Source organism: Pleurodeles waltl, chromosome 8 (assembly GCF_031143425.1).
Source record: "Pleurodeles waltl isolate 20211129_DDA chromosome 8, aPleWal1.hap1.20221129, whole genome shotgun sequence".
Lineage (NCBI taxonomy): Eukaryota > Metazoa > Chordata > Amphibia > Caudata > Salamandridae > Pleurodeles > Pleurodeles waltl.
The window spans coordinates 369,814,634-369,837,193 of NC_090447.1; the positions used below are offsets into that span (position 1 = coordinate 369,814,634).

General features: G+C 40.0%; 1 protein-coding gene across 1 annotated transcript in view; it reads right to left on the reverse strand.

The window, feature by feature from the left end:
- MYO16 (myosin XVI) overlaps positions 1-22,560 on the reverse strand; it is a 2,485,855-nt gene that overhangs the window by 938,181 nt on the left and 1,525,114 nt on the right. Inside the window, exons 21-23 of the mRNA XM_069204246.1 lie at positions 15,217-15,289; positions 11,872-12,024; positions 5,263-5,463 (exon numbers count right to left, since the gene is read on the reverse strand). Of these exons, the coding sequence (XP_069060347.1) occupies positions 5,263-5,463; positions 11,872-12,024; positions 15,217-15,289 (427 nt within the window). The remainder of the gene's footprint in view (positions 1-5,262; positions 5,464-11,871; positions 12,025-15,216; positions 15,290-22,560) is intronic.

Below are 22,560 nucleotides of genomic sequence, written 5' to 3' on the forward strand. Positions count from 1 at the left end.
GGATGAAGAAAGTCAGAAGTGCAGCACAGGAGCAGAAGAGAAGTTCCAGAAGTGATGTAAGTGATGTCCCACATTGGTGGTCGTGATGCAGTCAGTCGGTGGTGCTGGAAAACCACCAACAAGCCTTTACAAAGGAAAGAGTTGGAGAAGAAGGTTTAGCAAGGCTGAAGAGGACCAACAATGTCCAGGGGATTCGACCGAAGGAGGGGAGTCTGAGGTGGCCCTCAACAGCTGGGAGAGTTGCAAGAAGAGAAAGTAGCCCCCACAGGCACCAGTATGCCAATTGTGGGGTGTGCAAAGTCCTAAGCAACCACATTAAGAGGGAGAGAGCACAATCACTGGGGTGCTGGTTAGCAGGATCCCAGCAGGCAAAAAGCAGACAAAAAGTGGGGGTAACCATATCAAAAAGAGGGTACTTTCCTACATACTTGGCAAAACATTATACTCAAGTTTAAGAAATAAATGAAAAGAGCCTCTTCTAGCATTATAATCATTCACTTCTTACTCTAATGTATTATATTTCATTCTAAGCAGGCTCTAAAAACGATAGTGTGCCAAAAAATTGCATAACACAACATGAAATAACCTAAAATACCATAGCATACAAGTCTTCTGATTTCAAACTCTTGCGCATGCCTTCACTGATAAATGGAATTTCAAAAGTTTTACAAAAAAAAATGGATACCTCAATGTAAGGTGGCACACGTACACATCTTATTAAGTTTAAATAAAGAAATGTAGTTCATAAAAACACCAATGAACTATCTGAAGAGTCCTGGTGATGATGATGGAAATTCTAGTGGCTGTAACGTATAGAGTGAGATGTACAACTGTGTTACTGACTCCTCAAAAGGCCTTTCCTTTCATTAATATGGAGCAGTGTAAAAATCCTTATCTGCTTAAACTTCGTCTTTGTGTCATAGATCATCTTTAGCTTGGCATTGGAAATGCATGTACTTATTTAAAAAGCCACTTGCATGCCCCTTCTTCCTGAGCACTCTCTATTAGTTGTCATCAGTGAACATTATCAGCATGAGTGACCAGAGCTAGGTAGAGCATCTAGAGTGCTACCGGCTTTCGACATACCAGCGCATGCTGCATTACATCCTTTTAATTCACTTAAGAAGAAACATATGATCTTCCCATCATGTGTCTGAATGTATCAGATTTCCTTTAGCAGTCAACATATCACTTTTAAACACACGAACAGCCCATCCTCTATCTTAAACCAGTGTCTGAAGCCTTATCGGTATACTTGTTAAGAGTATTTTATTAAAATAATAGTAGCCTGAGGTGAATGAAACATGCATGGGTTATAATAAGGCAGGGGCTGCTGTAGGTATCTCATGTAAACTTGTAACAATGACAATATGAAACTGGGTTTTGTCATTCCTTTATTTCAGATATGTGTTAACGTTTGAAATGAAATCGCTTGCACAGTTCTTGGAAACGTATTGCATATATTACACCACAAGAGTTGCCTGTAGGCTTGGTCAGTAAAATGCTTTGTTATTTGGTTGAGAGAGCGACATCTGAGCACCAAGGCTAAAAAAAAACTTTAATTTCTTACATGAAAATAATTAAGCTGTTGTTTTCATCAGAGGCTCATCATGGTGTGTTTGTGCAGAAACCACTTTCAGGCAGGAGTTTCCTGTGATAGGTACATTGTCCCCTCGAACCTTAGTACCATATTCACCAGCAAAGCTTAGGTCTCCCTTTGCCATTACAGTGATTTCCTGCAGGGAAGCAATTGCCAGCAAGTAAATAAATAAATGCAGATAGCTGAGCACAGTGATGAATTTAGAGGCAGTTGCCATTCATCTTGTTAAAAGGCAAAAACGGTTTATTTACTTGACGCTAAGAACAAAAGACTATTGTATCATTAGCGAAAAATTATTTTAAAAACTTAAAACAATGACTGCAACGTTTCCCTGTACTTTTTATCCTGTGAAATGCCAAGAAACATTTGATGTAAAAGCTAAAATAACAAAAACGAGTACACAATTAGCTAACTTGCTGCAATTACCCCTGCCATCGTTATTATGATACTGGTCTTTCATGTAATAAATCAGTGCATTCTAAAAATTGTTGCCTTCTTTACACCACTAAACGAATGTGGTTGATGACAATGTTTTGAAATAGCAACGTCCTTGCACATTTGATCTAGAAAGAATAATGTAGCAAATATGTCACATCTTAAAATTACAATACTAAATTTCATTGCTATACATCCATGATTACAGCGATGCGGCAAAACAGAGACTAAAGATAGCAAAACAATTGATGGATGTACTAGCTGAATTAATCTCAGCCGACTAGTATTTACTCTGGCTACCTCGCAGTCCATCATCCTGTTGCCCACCTCAACACTTCAAATAGGAACCAGCCATAATCAAATCAGCACTAGTCCTACTCTAATAGGAACAGTTCAGCCTCGGCTAGGTCTCCTCAGAATGGGAACACAAGCAACTCCAGTCTGATTTCAGCCAGTTTGGGTCTAATCAGAAGAGAGCTGCTTCAGTCTTTTTGCACAGCGAGCATAGGACCCAGATCTGAGCATACTCATTGCACTTGGGGTGTCGCACTGAGGAAAAAAAGTGTTGGGTGAAAAGCATGAATTATTCACAGCTGCTGGTAATTACTCTGGGCTTTATCCCAGCCCTTTTATGTGTCCACCATACCATTTCACACAGGAAAAAGCAATATGAACCTTGGCCCTGCTCCAACAGGAACTGTTGAATCTGAATTGCCAAGGTAGTAACCCTCCGAAAAGGAACACAATTCATCCCAGATTTGTTTTTGCCTAACTGGGCCTTATTAGTAAGGTACAGCTTCAGTCCTATGACACAGTGACCACAAGACCCATGTCTGGTCAAACCCATCACACTTAGGGCAGAGCACAAAGGAAAATAAAAAAGTGATGGGTGGAATGCTAGAATTATTTCTGCCACTGGTAATTTCTACAGATGCATTGCAGTCCTTCGGTCTTTTATTCACCATGCCACTTCAGACAGGATCAAGCCATGTGCAAATCAGCCTTGCTCTTACCCCAAATAGAAAAGTCCAGCCTGAAATAGCAAGCTAGATCCCCGCTGAAGAACACAAGCAAGACATGAAGGGGTTTAGCCTATTTTGGCCCCATTAGTAGGGTGCAGCTTGAATTCTATGGAAGATGATCATGGTATCCACATCTGTCCATATGCATTGCACTTATTGCATCATACTGAGGAACAACGTGATGGGTGGAATGCGTGAATGCTCCCAGCCCACCATGCCATTTCAGTCAGGATACAGCCATATGCAAACCAGCCATGGTCCTGCTGCCATAGGAATACTCTAGCTTGAACTGCCAGGCTGGGTCCCCTCTGAATCAGAACACATATAACCTGAGATTGGTTTCACTCTATTTATGCCTCATCAGTAAGGTGCAGCTTGAGTACTATGGCACAGTGAATACGGGCTAAACTGTTCCTTTTCGAGCAGGACCATTACTGATTTGCATATGGCAGGTCACTGCATAGTAGGTGCAAAAATGATAGACTATAATGCAGACAGAGTTTGCCACTTTTTCCCAGTGATAATAATAATTCAGAAATTCCTGCTATCAATGTATTTGTTCCAAAGCATGGAATGGGCATGTAAAGAGCAATACACTGATATTAACATATGATCACTTCAGTGAGGGAGATTATTGTAACAATACGAAGAGTGAGGTATTCTCTCATCATTCAGAAGAGATTTCTCGAACAAGAGGCTGATGATTGATAAGGCAATTACACCAGTCGTTCCTCTACCTTAAATTTGATTTCGTCAACAAAGGGTCTAAATACGTATCTGGAGGAGATAAAACCTATATTGATACATTGTCAGACTGGCCTATAGGGCAATCGGGCACTGCCTGATAGTCTGGTCTGACAGACCAGTGTATGGGCTGTTTGTCAGTAGTTTGTGGCCTGGTTTTATGGTTATGTGGGCCAGTTTTAACGGTTGGTTTTCCTGATATTACTACAAGCGTTGCTGCAGCAAACACAGATGGATGCAGTCTTCTACACCTTGCAAAGGTCCCATACAACATGTCTTCACAGTTCAAAACTGGCCTGATTTACAAAAGTGGGCCACTTTTATTGATATATCTGTCCTTTCTGTTTTCTGTTCATTTCTCATTCCTCCCCATCTGTGAGTGCCTGCTTGTGTGCTGTCTGACTGTCCCTGTGTTTTGTAGGTGTATATGTGCATCTGTGAACCTACAGTCCGTGTCTGTCTACCTCTGTGCACGGTTTGTTAACATGACAAGGGTGTGCCCTGGAAAAATGTATAACATTCATCACATTGTTTACTCACTCTTACTTGGTTTGTTCCTGTTACCCTCTTCTTGCTTCATCCCTCCCTTCCCTGCTTACCCTTTTCCTGCTTTCTCTTTGTCAAATAGATACCCAAGTTCAGCTTCCCACTATGACTGTTTTTGGGAAGATCCTTCTACTCACAAGGCTCCTTTCTCATTCCATCTTTTTTGTTCCTTCCTTCAGAGTGCTGTGAGATGACCCTTGACCACCATAAAAAGCTGAACAAGCAACCAGCATAACGCACTTCTTCGGTTGTGTACATGGAAGACTTTGGCCATATTTATACTTTTATAGCGCCGCATTTGCGTAATTTTTTTATGCAAAAGCGGCGCAAACTTACAAAATATAATTGTATTTTGTAAGTTTGCGCCGCTTTTGCATTAAAAAATGATGCAAATGCGGCGCTAAAAATATATAAATACGGGCCTTTGTGTGCTCTATGTGTATTGGTACCTGTATGTCTATGTGGCATGGGATAATCCCTGCTGGATCTGTGTGCGTGGCGGCAGTGAGTATTTTTGCTTTGTATGTGAATGGTTTTCTTTCAGTATGTTGCTATTTCAGTATATTTTCATGTATGTTCCATCTATAACATTAGGTTTGTGCTGCAATCGTGTACGTAATGTTTAGTATGTGCATGTGTGTGCGCGAGAGGGTGTATAAGTGTATATCTACATATATGTTCAGATCAGATTAAGGAAGCCAGCGCATGATGGTGTGGAGCAAATCATCAGGGTAATATTTAATTATTTTTGCAACATATTTGTTTCCCTTTTCCTATACAGAAAGATAAAGCAACTTGCTAAGGATTATATGAATTGTGGACACTTGTTGAAAACAGGATTCGCCGCAAGGCTCTACAGTTCCATGGACATCTCATGTTAGCCAGTAGGATACGACCTATAAGATTAGTACTCACCCTTCCTGCATAATGCATGACTGTGAAGTTGGGGCCTTGGTCCTTTGGAGCCACATTGCCATTACCATCTTTCACTGAAGAGTACACAGCATTCGAATTGGAGGTTTCCAGTAGAGATTGGAGCCGCTTGGAGAGTGTCTGCTCCATTGAACGAATCGATTGGCTTTCTTCATCCAGCAGAGACATAAATCCCGATGGCTTCTGGAATTCAAAGAGAGCGACTCTAGGGTTTGAGCGTGCATTTATACAAATCCCTTTCATCAGTTTACCGGACATCTATTTTGTTTTTATTTTAGCCTCAAGCACAAAATATAGCACATTGACGCTTTTAAAATACATTTGGCGCTTTGTAAATTTGAAATCAAAGACCGTAATCGGAAAATGAACAACTATCACAAAAAACAAAAAGGATTGCAAAATAATTGTATACAAAGCATCACAAAACGCATACATATTTGATCATTTGTTTAAATGTGTGCTCTTTGCCAGTGAGTTTAGTACCTGTGTAAACATTTGCGAACTGTGTTTGTAGGTAAATTCCAATACCAAATCACAATTTTCAAAGACATATTTACACATTATTAAAACCCTGCAGGGCTTTATTAATAACCGTTTGCTTTATTCGTTGCCTTGTAAATTAGCATAATGACGAATGCATTATTTTTTGCAAAAATCTCACAATTGACGGAAGCCTGGTTTAATCCTGCAACGACGTTTCTTTATCAGTAAATACTGAATTGTGGACTTGTTTCAATGCCTAAATGGCCTGCAACTTAACGCTTTTATAGCAGTGCTTCATTTTAAAGTGCCATATTTCAAAGAAGGATCGAGTATACATTAATAATTTTCAACATAAATTGAAAATACAAAATGTACACTCGTGATAGCGCAGTTCATATTACTCGTGTAGACGAACATATACTTTATCTTTTGGTTCAGGTATCATTATTTTTAGTGTACATATCCGTTGAACCGTGTTACACTAGTAACTTGACCTTTGACGCATCGGTGGTGATAGGTTTGTTTTTTGAGCTCGTTTACCAGAGGCTTTAGATACTCTCTTGCCTCAGATGGACAAGGAGGAAAGGCAAGTGGAAACGTTTGATCTGCAAGTAATTTCAAATGGGATTGTGAACATTAATTTCTGTTTTATACAATTCACGTTGTTTTGCTTCCTTTTTTGTTTTGAAGCCATTATTTAAAAAATGATAAACAGGACTGCAAGTACCAGAGTGCAAAGAGAAACATAAGTTGGGGGAGTTATCCACTGTTGGAAATGGCCCTTTTTGCAGGGTCATCCCTAAACTTTTTGCCTCCTTCTTCCTAGTTTTTCTGACCAGTTTGTGTTTGCTTTAGGACTCTGGGCACTTTACCACTGCTAACCAGTGCTGAAGGGCATTGCTCTCTGTGTAAATTGTATTGGTGATGGGTTTATCCATGATTGGCATATATGATTTACTAGTAAGTCCCTAGTGAAGTGCAGAAGAGGTGGCCTGGGCCTGTAAATCAAATGCTACAAGTGGGCCTGCAGCACTGGTTAACATGGCTCAGACCTGCCGCTGCAGTGTCTTTGTGTGTTGTTTTAAACTGCCAATTCGACTTGGTAATTGTACCCACTTGCCAGGCCTAAACCTTCCCTTTTCATACACGTAAAGCACCCCTAAGGTAGGCCCTACGGAGCCCCATGGGCAGGATGCAGGGTATGTTAAAGGTGGGGAATGTACTGATGTTGGTTACATGTCCTAACAGTGAAATACTTCTAAATTCAGTCTTCACTGTTGCAAGACCTATCTCTCTCATAGGTTAACATGGGGGCTGCCTTTAAATAACTTTAAAGTACAGATCCTCATTCAGAGCAGATAGAAATATAGAGTTTGGGGTCTCTGAACTCACAATTTAAAAATACATCTTTCTTGAAGTTGTTTTTTAGATTGCTAGTTTGAAAATGCCACTTTGAGAAAGTAGGCATTTTCTTGCTTAAACCATTCTGTGGCTCTGCCTGTTTGTGGATTGGCTGTCTGGGTCAGTTTGACAGTTGGGCTGTTTGTCAATCCCCTCTAGACAGTGAGACAAAGGGAGCTGGGGTGTAGCCTACATACCCTGATGAGCCATATGCGCTAGAGTGGAGGGAGGAGTGGTCGCTTACACCTGAATGGGCTGTGCCTGCCCTCTCACAATGTAGTCTCCAACCCCCTGGTGTGTGTCTGGGGCCTGGACTGGGGAAGGCAGGATCTTGTGAACAACAGAGACTTTCCTTTGAAGTATGCCTACTTCAAAGGCAGAAAGGGGTATAAGTATTGGATTTAAAACCCCTGAAAATTAGATCACTTCTGGATTCAAGAGGAACCTCTGCCAAGGAGAAGAGCTAAGGAGAAGTGTTGCCCCTGCCTGTGGCTGTGCTTCCTTGTTCTATCCTGCAGTTGCTGCTTCTGCCTGTGAAAGGGGACAAAGATTGGACTTTGTTGTGCATTCCTGCTTGAGAAGAATCTCCAAGGGCTTGAATTGAGCTTGCCTCCTGTTTTGACGTCTCAGGGCCATAAAATACTTCCTCTGTTAACATTTGGACTCACTGCTGAGACTCCTGCCCTGCCAAGTGGTGCCCTATCCAGTCCCAGGGCCCCTGAAAGGTGAAGTTGGCAGACAAAAGCTGAAAATCTACACACAGAACGGCGTGCAGGGAAACTTTCGATGCACCATCTGCAGCGGGGCTGATAAACGACGCGCCGCCGGCCCGCAGCTAAAATCGACACTCCACCTGCATTGTGGCTGGGTGATTGACACATCGCGGCTGGAGAAACGACACACAACACCCACTTGTGGCTGCTAATAGCCACACAAACCCCACGCACCGCGGCTTTCTAAAACCGAGTGATGGGATTTTCCATGCATTGTCCCTGGGTGTCAAAGTCAACCTGACTCTGCATTGGTTCGAGGTACCCCATCCGGAAATAGATGCATCGCTCTCTTGTAAGGGAGAAAAACAATGCATCGACTACCCGACTGGAGACTAAACGATGCACGGCCTTCCTTGCGAGGAAGGAATCGATGCCTCGCTGCCTTTTCCAATGCACAGTCACCCGTGCAGCTTTATTTTTGATGCTAACCAAGTACTTTGTGAAAAATCATTGTTTCCATTGTTTTCTATGGAGTAGGACTCTTAGGGGGTTATTCTAACTTTGGAGGAGTGTTAATCCATCCCAAAAGTGACGGTAAAGTGACGGATATACCACCAGCCGAATTACGAGTTCCATAGGATATAATGGACTCGTAATACGGCTGGTGGTAAATCCGTCACGTTTCCGTCACTTTTGGGACGGATTAACACCTCCTCCAAAGTTAGAATAACCCCCTTAATGTTTTGAAAATTCATATTTTAACTTGTGTATGTTGGAATTTTGTCGTTTTAGTCTTGTTTGATTTAGATAAATATTACCTATTTTTCTAAACTGGTGTGGTGTCCATTTTGTAGTGTTTTCACTGTAGTACTGTGTGTGTTGGTACAAATACTTTACACATTGCTTCTGAAAGTTAAGCCTGCCTGTTTGTGCCAACCTACCAGGGGGGCATTTGGGGGTTAATTGAGCGTAATTCTCCTTTACCCTGACTAGAGTGAGGGTCCTTGTTTGGACAGAGGGTACCTGACTGCCAACCGAAGGCCCCATTTCTAACATCCACACATGGCATTTGGAAACTTATGCTGCGCTTTGATTGATACCCTTCAGAAATGCAAGGAAAGAGGAAACTCAGAATATAGCAGAGCCCATCTTCTCCATGTGCCTGAGATGTAAAACATCAGGGCAGATGCATCTGTTTATGGATGAGAGGAAGGCACAACAATGAAGAATGAGAGAGATCATATGAGGCTTAAGAGCACTTCATTAAATTATGACAGTTTTGACGTAGTTATTAAGTTGCAATTAAAATTGTTTACTTCTATTATTTGAGATACTCTTTGAGTGGCTAAAATAACAAATTGGCAATTGGGATGTGGAGCTACAAACCCTGCTTATAAAAAAAAAAGAAGACAGCAATCATATTTATAGATACCAACTCTACCCAGTGCTATAACCCTAAATAAATAAAAACTTAGACTATCTAGTTACTAGTAGAACTTAAATAGTTACTGGTAACACCACAGAAAAAGCCAATGACGGATGTGGTTAATCATAGATTAAGCATTTTATCCACATGTTCAATTACTGAGGAAGAGACACTGAAAGAAAAGACAACGGGAGAGCATTTCTGGCATGCACCCTATGCGAGCTACTTTAATTTTCCATTGCCATCGGTTTGAACATGTTATTGCCAAAACCAGTCCATAGAAAAATGAAGTTGCTTGATATTCTTGTCTGCAAAGAAAATAAACTGGACAGAAGTAAAGGGACATGTTGGGTTAAATATAGAACAAACCACATCCTCTTCCATCAACAAACTCTGCAGTAGCAAATCATAGATCATTCTAAATTCTAAATGAAAGCCTCCTGTGCTAGCTATATCTGGGACACTACTCCAGGCACCTATTCCCCTCCATACCCTTTCTGACCTGAAGCAGGATGGATGTCACCAAAGTTCACAGGAAGAAACATTGGCACTTATTAGGGTGTACAGGTCAGATGTATGAAGCAATTTGTTTCATAAATATGTTTCAATTTGGAATTGCCATCAAAACGATTAATGTTTAATGCACTAATCCCACATTAGAAATCAGTAAAGTTTTAACGACCCTTAAAATAGGATTGCACCTCACACTGATTCAGTATTTGGAAGGGGGCTGCTACAGGCTCTCTTTTCAAATATCAATACTTTATGCAAATTATGAATGGTTTGCAATAAAAATCCACAGCAAAACACTGAAAAGTTGTTAACTCTGACCTGGAATGATAACCCATTGACAAAAGGGAAAGGATCCCGTTAAAATGTTAAAAATAAACGTTTATGGGAGAGAAGCCAACTTTTAAACACACTTAAAAGAGAAAAGTATTTTTTTAAAGGCAGAACACTTGCCTTTAATAAAAATAGGATGCCTTTAAAATGGTTTATTACACTGAAGCAATGATCACGGACATAGTAGTGTGCTGACCCTTGCACGCCACTATCTCTGTCATAGTCAAGTCTGAACAAGTCATTAATATTCTTTAGGTCAGTTCGATTATGACCCAATCCGAATCAGACATTTATGAGCTGACCCATTAGTACATAGGTTAGTTAATACATTTCTTTATTGTTTAAAAAAATACTGCTGAAATTGCGACCCGCTTCTTGAAAATACAAATTCACACATCTGTCCTAAAAGTTGGTTGCTGCCATTCTTCTAAGTGAGGGATTTAAAAAAAATATTTAGGGCCTGATTTAAGAAAAGTAGAGCTGCACCCAGTGCAGCACCACTTTTCTTGAGCCCCTTAGCGCCCCCCCAACTCCACCATGTATACGCCGTAGCTAAGATACGGTGAACCTTGGCGGTAGTTAGGGGAACTAGCATCCAAAAATGTTATGCTAGCTTGGAGCTTTGCAGGATAAGCAACAAAAAAGTTTTATGCTAATCCTGCAAAGCCCATGGAGGCCCATTATGAATAATGGTGTGCCTCCTTTTAACGTCTGCTCTAAGCAGGCATTAAATGTGCTGAAGAAAATGATGCAAAGAAATCTCTTCGATTTCTTTGTTCCATTTTTTCAGACTCCTAATGGAGGAATGTCCCCTCAGGCTTAATGTAGCGCGAAGGGTTAGAAAGTGGAGCAATGCATGCATTGCACCACTTTGTAAATTTGGCGCAGCCATTTTGGCCTCGTTGGGCCACATTAGCATCAAGGAAATAATGCTAATGTGATTCAAGTCGGCCCTACAGGCTCTTAAAAGTGCCCCTTATTCATTAAAAGCAAAAAGCTACATATATTTTAAGAAACAATTAACAATATTCACCTGTTTAACCTGTATGTGTAACATGTTCTACAATTAAATCAATAAACATATATGGCACATTTATGAAGTAATTAATACTACATCAATGAATATTCAATGGAAACCCTCAAATATATGTGTGCTATATTCAGAAACTGATATTTTGTAATAAAATCTCAAGACATTAAACAATGTACTCAACAAACATAGATGGGGCATGGAAAACTAATAACAGAAACATGAAAACAATACTCAGGAAATGTAAATGTCTTACAGATTGTACAGTTCTAAATAGTTTTCCCAGATAAGATCAAATAGATCCTCTCAAACTATAAATGTAAAAGTTATTTATTTATTTTCCAGCGCTCTGGTATTTGAGAGCTTGATATGCACATTGGATTTAATATGGACAAGATATTTCTCTTCAGACACTTGTTATAACACTTACAACACCCTTGCAGATGAGGCACCAATGGGAATAAAGTAAGTAAATTATATTGGAAAGCGTGACATATATGCATTATGATTAGGCTGCCTCTAGAGCATCAAACCGGGGAATTACTGAGGGTCAATTGGTGGTAAGGGGCAGCCTATCATGCAAGAGATTAATCATGTTAAAACAAAAGAACTATTTCACCAGATACACATGATAGGTTAATGTAAAAAATGAAATTATTTTGATACATAATATGTCAGATTTTTTTTAAATGTACCTGAAAGAAAAAATCCAGGACAGCTGTTTGTTTACATGGTGAATATGTGGCTTCCATTGCAACTGCCTCTTGGGCACATTCTGCTTGCTCTTGTAGAAAAAGCACTTCATAAATGTACTGGTGAATTTTCTCATTGGTCATATTGATGCATAACTGAAAAAGTAGCATATAAAAACAATTAGAATCCACAAAAATGTGTTCACACCTTTGTTGTAGAAGTCATCAGGATGTCAGCCTATCAGCTGCCCATCACAGTGAATATTGTTAATTCAACATAATTTATGACAACACAGGAAATACAATAATACAGTAAATTAACAGACACAAGCAAGCAACATCATTATTTTTCAGTTTCTGAGAACAGAAAGATGGTAGTTGTCATTACTGTAATATGTAATGTACATATATGTATATGTGTATTTCTTCTTGGTGGTGATACTATTTCAAACTCATTAACTAAGCCAATCTGCTGAAATTCAAGTTGGTGGTGTATGTTGGATGTTTGCAGCCCTAAATTTGGACTGACACAGGTTTGAATGCATTAATCAGCCTGTGAACTTGGGCGGCTTCACATCTAATTCAAAATCACACAGATTCACTGTAGACACAAATATATCCTTCAAATAGCACACATTGTCAAACCAACAAAGTTTTATTTGAATGCGCAGAACCACAGATCATACAGAACTTTCATCAGCAGTCACCTTTGTATTTTCATTATTCAGGCTGCCTCTGAAGCCTAGTACACAGAAGCCACAGTGCTAGATTCTAAGAAATCTGTCTCTCTCTCTGATGTCTCCTCAAAACAAACTCATTTTTAATCTCCAGTAACTCAAATGCTGGATCATTGTTGTTGAGTATGATGTGCCTGGCCCCGGTGTGCCTAAATCATTAATTTATTCCACAATCATCACTCATCCCCATTTCAGTATGACCATCTTAAGTCACTCCCAGAGTATGGGCTAATGGGTATCAGAGTGAGCCATACTTATAGGTCAGCATGCTTAGCAGCTTTCATCTAACAGGCAACGACTATGATGTGGCGGAGCTTTAGATGAATTCGGTAAGGAGTATGACTGAGTAGTTCCTTGGTCACACTGTAAGAATAATATGCCTGAGTGCCTTGCAATAATATGTCAGATAAGAAGCCTGGATTTTGACCTAGTCTCATAGGTGAGGGAGAGGTGGTCACTACTGAGGTCTATGGGATTACTAGTGTGTTAGAAATCACTGCATAAATCTGTCTTGAGGTACTCCTCTTCTCTTCCCTAATACGCCGGATATTGTTGCAATTTTATGTGAATGTCTTATGCTAAGCAGTAGCAATATTTCCCACTCTTGGTTACTTGAACAACACCCCATACCCTTACAATGCCAAGCACTGAGAGATTCTGCATATTTTCTAAGGAGGTTTTTCAACTTCAAATACCACAGTGCCTTCTTTTACCTTCCTTCAAAACATCTCAAAGATATGGGTGCAGCAGAGTCATAACTGGTCCATGTAGATTAGTTGTCTGCAGTTTGGGATTTGTTTGTATGGAGTGTAAAAGTAAGGAACATGCTAATGAAAAGGAAGTTCTGCCAGCCTTGCAGCACCATCACACAGAAACATTGCGCTGCCTCTTCTCTCTTCTGCACCACTTTCCGGAGACGCTGACAGTTCAGAATAGCTGAGTAGCAAACCTCAACTCATCCTCTTCCAATCACTTTGCACAACATCAGGCAATTTATGAGATGCCTAAGAAGTACAAATACACCACTCAAAGCCTTATAGAACTACTCTGGTGTCTATTACAATACTCTGAGCATGATAATTTCACACTCAAAACTAAACTGCAAAATGGAAAGGACAAGAATACAAACCTTGCTAGATTATGAACCTAGATAGCAACATGTCGACTCCTCGTCTCCTGCTACACCTATGATGCCCAACCTGAAGGCTGAATGGAATCTTCTGAGGCCTAAGCACCTGTTCATTTAAGGTGTTCCTAGTTGTTTTCACATGTTAATGAATTTCCCTTCACACACACATGATAATGTATTTCATTCAAATATTGCAGTAACATACAAATATTGTCATTATTGAGCCGCAGAGATTAGATTTCTTAATGTTCATCTTCACTTCCAAAAGGTGTGTTATTGAAAATGTTATTTAAAAAAATGCTTTGATATTTTCTCCACGAGTTTAAGTAAAATGTCAAAGTACATTTTTTAAGAAAAGAAGAGAGCGGCCATAAGAGTTTACATGAGTGCAAGGGAATCTGTGGTGATGTGGAATAACTAATGCAAGTAAAGAGAATGTAAAGAGCTGAATACCTATGAAATTGGAAATTTATTTGATTGAAGAAATCACCAGTCTTTTACAGATTGATTTTAATGTTAATTTGGCTTTCAGCTTATAGTTTAAGCATACAAGAAGACGGCTTTGACGGAAATACTAATTTATTATTTACCATTCTTCCAATATCATCACATGTGGGCAGCTGAAAAAAACACTCAAAATCAAACAGCAAAAATGAAAGGACAACAGGACAAACCTGCTATATTATGAACTTAGATATAAAAATGCTTCTACCAGTCAGACTCACTCGTATTCCTTTACCCTTCAGAACAGAAACTTGAAATGAAACTTGTATGCTACTCCTTCTGCATCAACTATGTCCATCGTGAAGGCTGAATGGAATTTTTTGGGTCTAAACACCTGATCCATTAAGGGGTTCCCAGATGTTCTTACATGTTATTGAATTTTTCTTTGCACCCACACGATCATATATTCCACTCTAATACTGCAGCAATATACAGATATTGCTCATCAGTAGGTAAGGAATTTCCTAATTTTCATCTTGAAATCCAACAATTGCGTGATCAAAAATGTTAGTTAAAAATTTCTTGATATTTTCTTCACCAGTTTAGGTAAAAGGTTATTATACGTTTTAGAAGAAAAAGGGAAAATACCAAAAGGATCTACATGAGTGTAAAGGAATCTGTGATGATGGAGACTAATTCACTGAAGTAAAGAGAATGTAAAGGTCTGATACAGCAAGCTTTATGAAAGTGAATGCCAATGCAATTGGAAATCTATTTTATTGATGGAATCACATGTCTTTGGCAGATATATTTTAATTTTCAAATGGGAATCATCTCATAGCTTCAGCATACAATAATTAGACTTTGAATGAAATAATACATTATTTTAAGCCACTCTTCAATTATCATCAGGTGCAGACAGCTGAAAAAATACATTTATACATCTTTCTTTATTATAAGAAAGCCTACACGGTTCCTTATTTATGACAATTCAAAGAAACACAATTATATGAAAACATGCCATATAAATGTACCCACCTGCTCAAAAGAATTTTTCTGAAACTCTTCAAAGCCAAAAATGTCCAAAATTCCTATTTCAAGTGTTTGGTCACTGAAATTAAATCAAAGTCAACACAGTCAATGGCTTCACAACAGCAAAATATTTTAAGAACCAATCAATACTATAGTACTGTCCTATTTACTATGTAGTACAGGAACAATACAGAGAGCAGCCTGAGTTGTATGCATCTAGAGAAAAAATGTGATAACTACCTGGCTTCTTTATGGACTAAACTATCAACTGAACTTGATTTCAAAATGTTGTACTGTAAAAGTTGGGAGTTAAAAACTACATTGTGCATAACCGATATTAGGATGGGTGGCTAATTACTGAGGTTTGAGTACCTGCAATCTAAGTATAAAATAAAAAGTACTGAACGGGAGATGTATTGAATTCATGCTCAGTGTAGAACCAAAGCACTTCTCTCCTGCATGAAGAAATACCATTTCACCCAGCAATGTTTCCACTTTCAACATCTAAGTATTTGAATAGAGCTACTATTAAGAAAATATTTTGGCCATGCCGGTTAACTAATGTCCAGTAATAAATATAAAACTGAATACATGGAGGAAATTGGGTTAGACATTAGTAATGATGAATGGACTAAGATTTTTGGCTCACTAGAACAGAATAAGATTGACTTAACTTTATGGTATACCAAGCAAAAATGTATATATAGCTAATATTGGATTCCTATGAGGATATTTATATTTTCCTTGTCTAAAGATGAATGGTAGAGGATTTTGGGGAAGAAAAGAGAGACATTGAGACATCTTTTGGGATTTTGTGTTGAAGAGCTTACTTTCTGGTGTGAAGTATTTGAAAGAATTGAAATGATCCTTGAGCATAAAATGCCAAGGTTAGCAGTGATGGCAATGGTTTCAAGACCATTTTTCAGCAAGGTAGCATGTGTGGTTATGTTAAAGTCTGATAATGGCAAATACTGGCCTCCTAGAAATATGGACACTTATGATGAAACCAAGAATAGAGGACTGGGTTGAGAGTTTAATATCCCTAATCTAACAAGATATTCCTCCATTTGTGGTAGGAAAAGTGTGAAATGTATAACAGCACATGACAGTCTTTAAGTAAATTGTATGCTTAGGAATTACTTTGGTATATGTTGTAGGACCTAGCCTCATCCCCTTCTTTTTCTCTGTTTTCCTACATGTGTCAAATGGTCTTCAATTTACTGCATAAGTCATTAAAAATGAAAATAAGTCTTTTAGAAACCATCTAATTGTTGTGTATTTAGTGTTTTCCAATTTACCTTCTGCATATTCGAAGGAGCTGATTATGAGTTCCCAGGCTAATTCAGACTTAGAAGCAAACCCTATCTTTTTGCAGGGGCTGGGAGTTTTGAGTTGTGCATACTTTATTGCATCAAGTAAATACTGGGTATGGCAAGGTTTGCTCCATTAGCACAATTTGGCTAGTCAAACATGTAAGAATTTAATGCAAGAAAAGAGGTCAATGTTTTTGTTTTTGGTGTGGTAAGGATGAAAATGTGCATGTTATTTAACTTTACTGGGTAAATGTGGAATAGATACAATTTATCCCACCCAATAATTCTAAGATCCTGGGGTACAGGCTTTCATCAAGTGCAATAGATAACAAAGCCCAAAGACATGAAGAAGAATATTTTGATTTGAATCCAATAGTTTGTTCTAGTGTTTACCCTTGTATTTGTGTTATCTTAGCGCAACGTCTTAATAAACACTGTTAAAAACTCTGTGATAACTTCATTAAAATAATATTAATTAATTGATACTACTTTGGAGCAAATAATTCTGAAACATAAACATGGTTGAATCTTCAAATATGAAAATGTAACTGTAAGTGTACTCAAAGCTGAGTTAGTAGGAAGGGACAGTGTGGACATATATTAAAAAACAGATATTGCAGGAAACTCAAAAGCAGAAAATGCTGTGAAATCAGCAACAAATATTGTGTTCTGTTTACAGTGGCCAAAAGCTTCAATGTCAGTAAGCTTGTTCAGAAGAAATCACCTTATCAAAAGTTCCCTGACTTTGAAGACATTTTTTCTACAAATCGTGTTACTATATAGAGAATCTGTGTGTTAAATCTGAGAGCAGGATAATGGGGAAAAGATGGTCAGGAGGCCTGGATTAAATTTTAAATATGCCACCGTACTCTGCATAACTTCAGGAATTTTGCGCTATGCTTGTTACCTAAAATTTCCAAAAATTATGCTACTTGCATAATTGGGCATTATTTGCAAAATGCACCATTTCAGGAAAAATTAGGCCTGTGCGAAATTTTAATTATGCCAGAGTAATGTAGTTAATTTCTTGGAATGCAGAATTATGTGATTACTCCATCTTGAGTAATTAAGAGTAATTTGGGACAAAAATCCCACGGCATAAGCACAGGAACAACAAATTTAGAGGGAGCTAGCAGCTGCTGGCTACTGCTGTTTGTGTGTTGTAGCATTTAGTGCTCATATCCCAGTGAAAAATGTATTCCCTGACCCATTTTGGACACAGGGGCACATTTTGTACTAAGAAAATGGTGCTAAATGCTGGATTACAATTCTCACACAATTATGATTATTCATGAGTAATTTTGTGGTGATTATGAGTAATGATAGGATACGCTCACCCCTAGTAAAAATGTACACAAATGAGAGTGGCTGTTATTCCCAGTGCTTTGTTCAAATACTTCTTTTTGCCAAAAAATGGTTTATGGATGCATTTTTCACTAAAATATAGTGTAAAATTAGAGATTTGCATTTTGTGTAATTTTAGTTTGCAGAAGCTTTGTGTAATTTAGTGAAAGCAAACTGGACAAATTTTGCACACTTATAGTGGTCAGAAAAGAATATTTCTAAAATTCTTATTTAGAAAAATTAACATTTTTAAAAGAAAGCAGACATTGAACAAACAGGGACATGGAAGGATAAGAGAAACTGCTAGGTACTGATAGATGGACCACAGCGAAACTCGTGCAAGTGAAACACTTTGCCCCAGAAATGAAGCAGACAAGGTAGCCTGAATAATTTGAATGGAAATTTGCCAAGCATGCCATGGGTGACATAGTTGAGAACAATTTCCATGGTGCATGCATTTTCATAATACTGATTAGCCTCTGAGCGTCGGGTGCCTCCACTTAATGCACTGGCTCCATGCCTAGGGCTGGCAATTCTGCTTGAGGAACAATCTATGATTTGGAGTTTGGAGTCAGGTATGTAGTCTGAGCCAAAGAGAGAGGACTTCACAATGACACTGTAAGCACATAGTGCTATGGTGCTTTCACCGTGCCCACAGAACACTTAGAGCACACCAATCAGACTCCAGATCATGAGTCCATAATCTTGGTCAAAACTATGGACACTGTATATTCACAGATCTCTCACTAGACACACTTGGGGCCAGATGTAGGTAGAAATGGTTTTGCGACTCGCAAATTGCAAGTCGGAGCGACTCGCAATTTGCGAGTCGCAAAACCATATGCAGAATGGTGTCCCTGACATCATCTGCGAATCGCAAGGGGGTCGCAAAGACCCACCTCATTAATATTACCCCCTTGCGATTCCCTGCACTCACAGAGATGGTGGCCTGCTGGAGACAGCAGACCACCATGTCTGTGACTGCTTTTTTAATAAAGCAGTTTTTTTTTTGTATTGCAGCCCGTTTTCCTTAAAGGAAAACGAGTTGCAATACACTCGGGAAATTGAAACCATTTGACCACTGCCTGCTCTGAAAAAATATTTTTGGCGCCATTCACAAAGGGGAAGGGGTCCCATGGGACCCCTTCCCTTTTGCGAATAAGTTAGCACCCACTTCACATGGGTGCTAACTGCGAATTGCTTTGCGACCGCGTTTGCGGTCACAAAGCAATTCTGCATCGCGGTGCGAATCACAAATAGGAAGGGGAACACCCCTTCCTATTTGCGAGTCGCATTCCCATTTTGCGAGTCGGTACCGACTCGCAAAATGGGAATGTGCATCGCGATGCACGTTGTGCATGGCGCAAACTGCGAATTTTGCAGTTTGCACCATGCAAAACGCTTTGCACATCTGGCCCATAATGCTGAAATTCATTAATGTAAATTGCAATCAGAAGACCAGGAGATGACATCGTCAAAATAGATCAGCAAGTCATAAGAATGAAACCCATAATAATGCCCTGTGCATATCACTGCCCACCTGTAATCTCCAACAAACAATATTTTGTGGCTATGCTGCCAGTGTTAGAGAATTTAACAAGAACAGAGCACTGTTCCTTGCCTCATGAAAGCTGAATATTTTATGCATCACACTCTGGGCCTGATTTTAACCTTGGCGGACGGCGGAGGCCGTCCGCCAAGGTTCCGCCGCCAAATGACCGCACCGCGGTCACAAGACCGCGGCGGCCATTCTAACATTTCCTCTGGGCCGGCGGGCGCTCTGCAAAAGAGCGCCCGCCGGCCCAGAGGAAATGCCCCTGCAACGAGGACGCCGGCTCAGAATTGAGCCGGCGTAGTTGCAGGGGTGCGACGGGTGCAGTTTGCACCCGTCGCGTATTTCAGTGTCTGCATGGCAGACACTGAAATACTTTGCGGGGCCCTCTTACAGGGGCCCCTGCCGTGCCCATGCCATTGGCATGGGCACGGCAGGGGCCCCGCGGCACCCCCTACCGCCATCCTGTTCATGGCGGGTTTCCCGCCATGAACAGGATGGCGGTAGGGGCTGTCAGAATCCTCATGAAGGATTCCCCCGAGCAGCGGTAAGTCGGCGGGAGCCTGCCGACTTGCCGCTTCTGACCGCGGCTGAACCGCCGCGGTCAGAATGCTCGTGGGAGCACCGCCAGCCTGTTGGCGGTGCTCCCGTAGTCGGTGGCCCTGGCGGCCACCGGCCGCCAGGGTCAGAATGACCCCCTCTATCTCTTAAAATAAAATGATATCTTGTACTTGGTTACTGGCTAGTACAGACTGCAGAGGTCAGGATAAGAAACACCAGAGAAGGTAACTTAGAAAATAGAAGAAGCTTTTCTCTCCTGCATGCATTTGTAAGTGAGTATTGCTCAGATGCAGTTTGTCAAGTTGGGATTGTACAATCGCTGTCATTTAGATTAAGACATCTCAAGTTCTCTCCTTTCTCATAACTCACCATGCCCTGATCTGTAAACAAGAATCAATTGAAGGCATTTGGAGATGTGATTTTATTCATACAATTTGTATAGTTCTCTGTAGTGAGAGCTCTGCTGAAAGCACAGTTTACCTTCTCCAGGTCTTACCTTACATTTAACTCAAATTCTCTTTATTTGGTTTATGTTTACTAACATAAATGTATACTTACAACAAAAACATTAAAACAGTAATAAACATTGCCTGTAATGAAAAATAAACTCAGGAAATAAACAGAATTAATCATCCTGTGAACTCCGCATACAGACTATGGTCTTAAAAAACAAACCTACATTTATTAGAATGAACTCATCTGTCAACATCTGTAAATCTAAAAGAGCAGGGCGGACTTGAGAAAAGCCTCTCCCCTTGAGTAGAGCAACAATGAAAATGCTCCTAGGTATGTTAGAAATTTTGAAAAACATTATAAAATGCAGGGTATCCCGCAGAGACCTTTTGTCACAACCACAGGGAGCCATTGATTAACGATCATCCCAACCTCTAATGGAGGCTAAGATCAAATGTAAAAGGTTGAAGCTGAATCTAACAAGCAATAAACTGTTCCTTTTGTTTTTCACAAGGGTTAAATAAGGCTCCTTATCCAGTGTAGTAGTTACGATTACATATTTCCTTACCAAAGGATTCAACAACTCTGTCTCTTCCCTCAGCATCGTAACACTCTCCAAGAAATGAACCTTTACCCTATGTGATCCCCTCTACAAATGCCCCCTGGGTTGGTACATACCTCAGCCCTTCCCAGGTTGGAGACAGTGCCCTCTATGTACCTAAGTCAGGGTATTTTTCAAAGGCACATCGAGTGATAAGCAATCTCTCATTATTAGGTGATTAAGACCAAGCTCCTCCATGGACCAGACCGTAATCCACCTCAGTAATGGGCGGAGGGCTATCTGATCAATGAGGTACTTGACTTCTAGCTCCTCGTGCACACAGATTATCAACGTGATTTGGGGAAAACACAGAATGTGTCTGTAGCTCACTAGTGCCTTAAGTGGTGTACTGCCCAATCCGGGTGCAAAGCTAAAAACAGCACCAATGGACTTTCTGAACCCCTGCTTTTTTGCAACGACCAGTGGCTTCCAACACAACTTGATATCAAACTGCAACACTAGAAACAGGAAACTTCTGAATTTTGCTTAAATGTGATGGTTCATGGTAAAGGTCATACTTTTAGTTGACTGAGACCCCATCACCATAATATACGATTTTGTGAAGTTGACAGACAGATCTAATTCCCCATTGAAGGAGACTTTGCAGACCATTGGCCGCCCTTGCCAACAAATCTGCGCCATCCGCATAGATAAGTATGGGTAAGGATCAAATGTGGATGTAGGTCCATGAAGACCAGGTGAACTGATTCCAAATGGGCATGGTATACTCATTAATCACCATATAAAGATTCATACATTGAACAAATTTGAAATTATGGTATTTTCATCTGCCCAGCTTATAAGTCTATCTAATATCACCCGCCCCAACACCGTAACAACTGAGTCTATAAGAGATATGGAGCTATACCACTGCAGATTATCTTTATTACTCTTTTTGAAAATGGGCGATATAACAGCTGACAACCAAGAATGGGGAGGTCCTTCCGTTACCGCAGCATTCAAGATCAAGTTCAGCGCTGGGGACCAAAAATCTATTTTGCTGACATATACGTTGGGTGGGGTACAGTCAGGTTCTAGGGCCTTTTGCCTTGTGAGACCCTTGATCCGCTGTCTTGTCTCTTCCAGGGTGAAAACCCAGTCGGCCCTCCTCAACACAATACCTCCCTGCTCATTCATGAATAGGTAACCTGTGCTGTTATAAATGCCCTCAAAATGAGAAACCCAGTTACATGCCACTATATGATGACACAAAGTAGGGACATTCCCGTGGGCAAAAGCAGGGCTGATTAATAATGCGCCAGAAGGCTGAGCTTTTTCTTATAGAGCATGCTTGTACCAGGTCCTCTCATGCTTTAGCCTTCAGAGTCCCTTTCCTTCTCTTTAGTTCTTCTGTACAATCACGCCGGCAAGTTGCTACTTGCACGTAATCTCTCGGGGAAGCTTTAAGGGTGCTTTTTAAGGTATGTAGTGCCCTTGAGCATCTGGAATCAAACCATTTCAGGGCAGTTAGTTTGGATTTTGTGGCTGGTAAACACCTTTTCCGAAATGTGACCAAAGGCTGATAA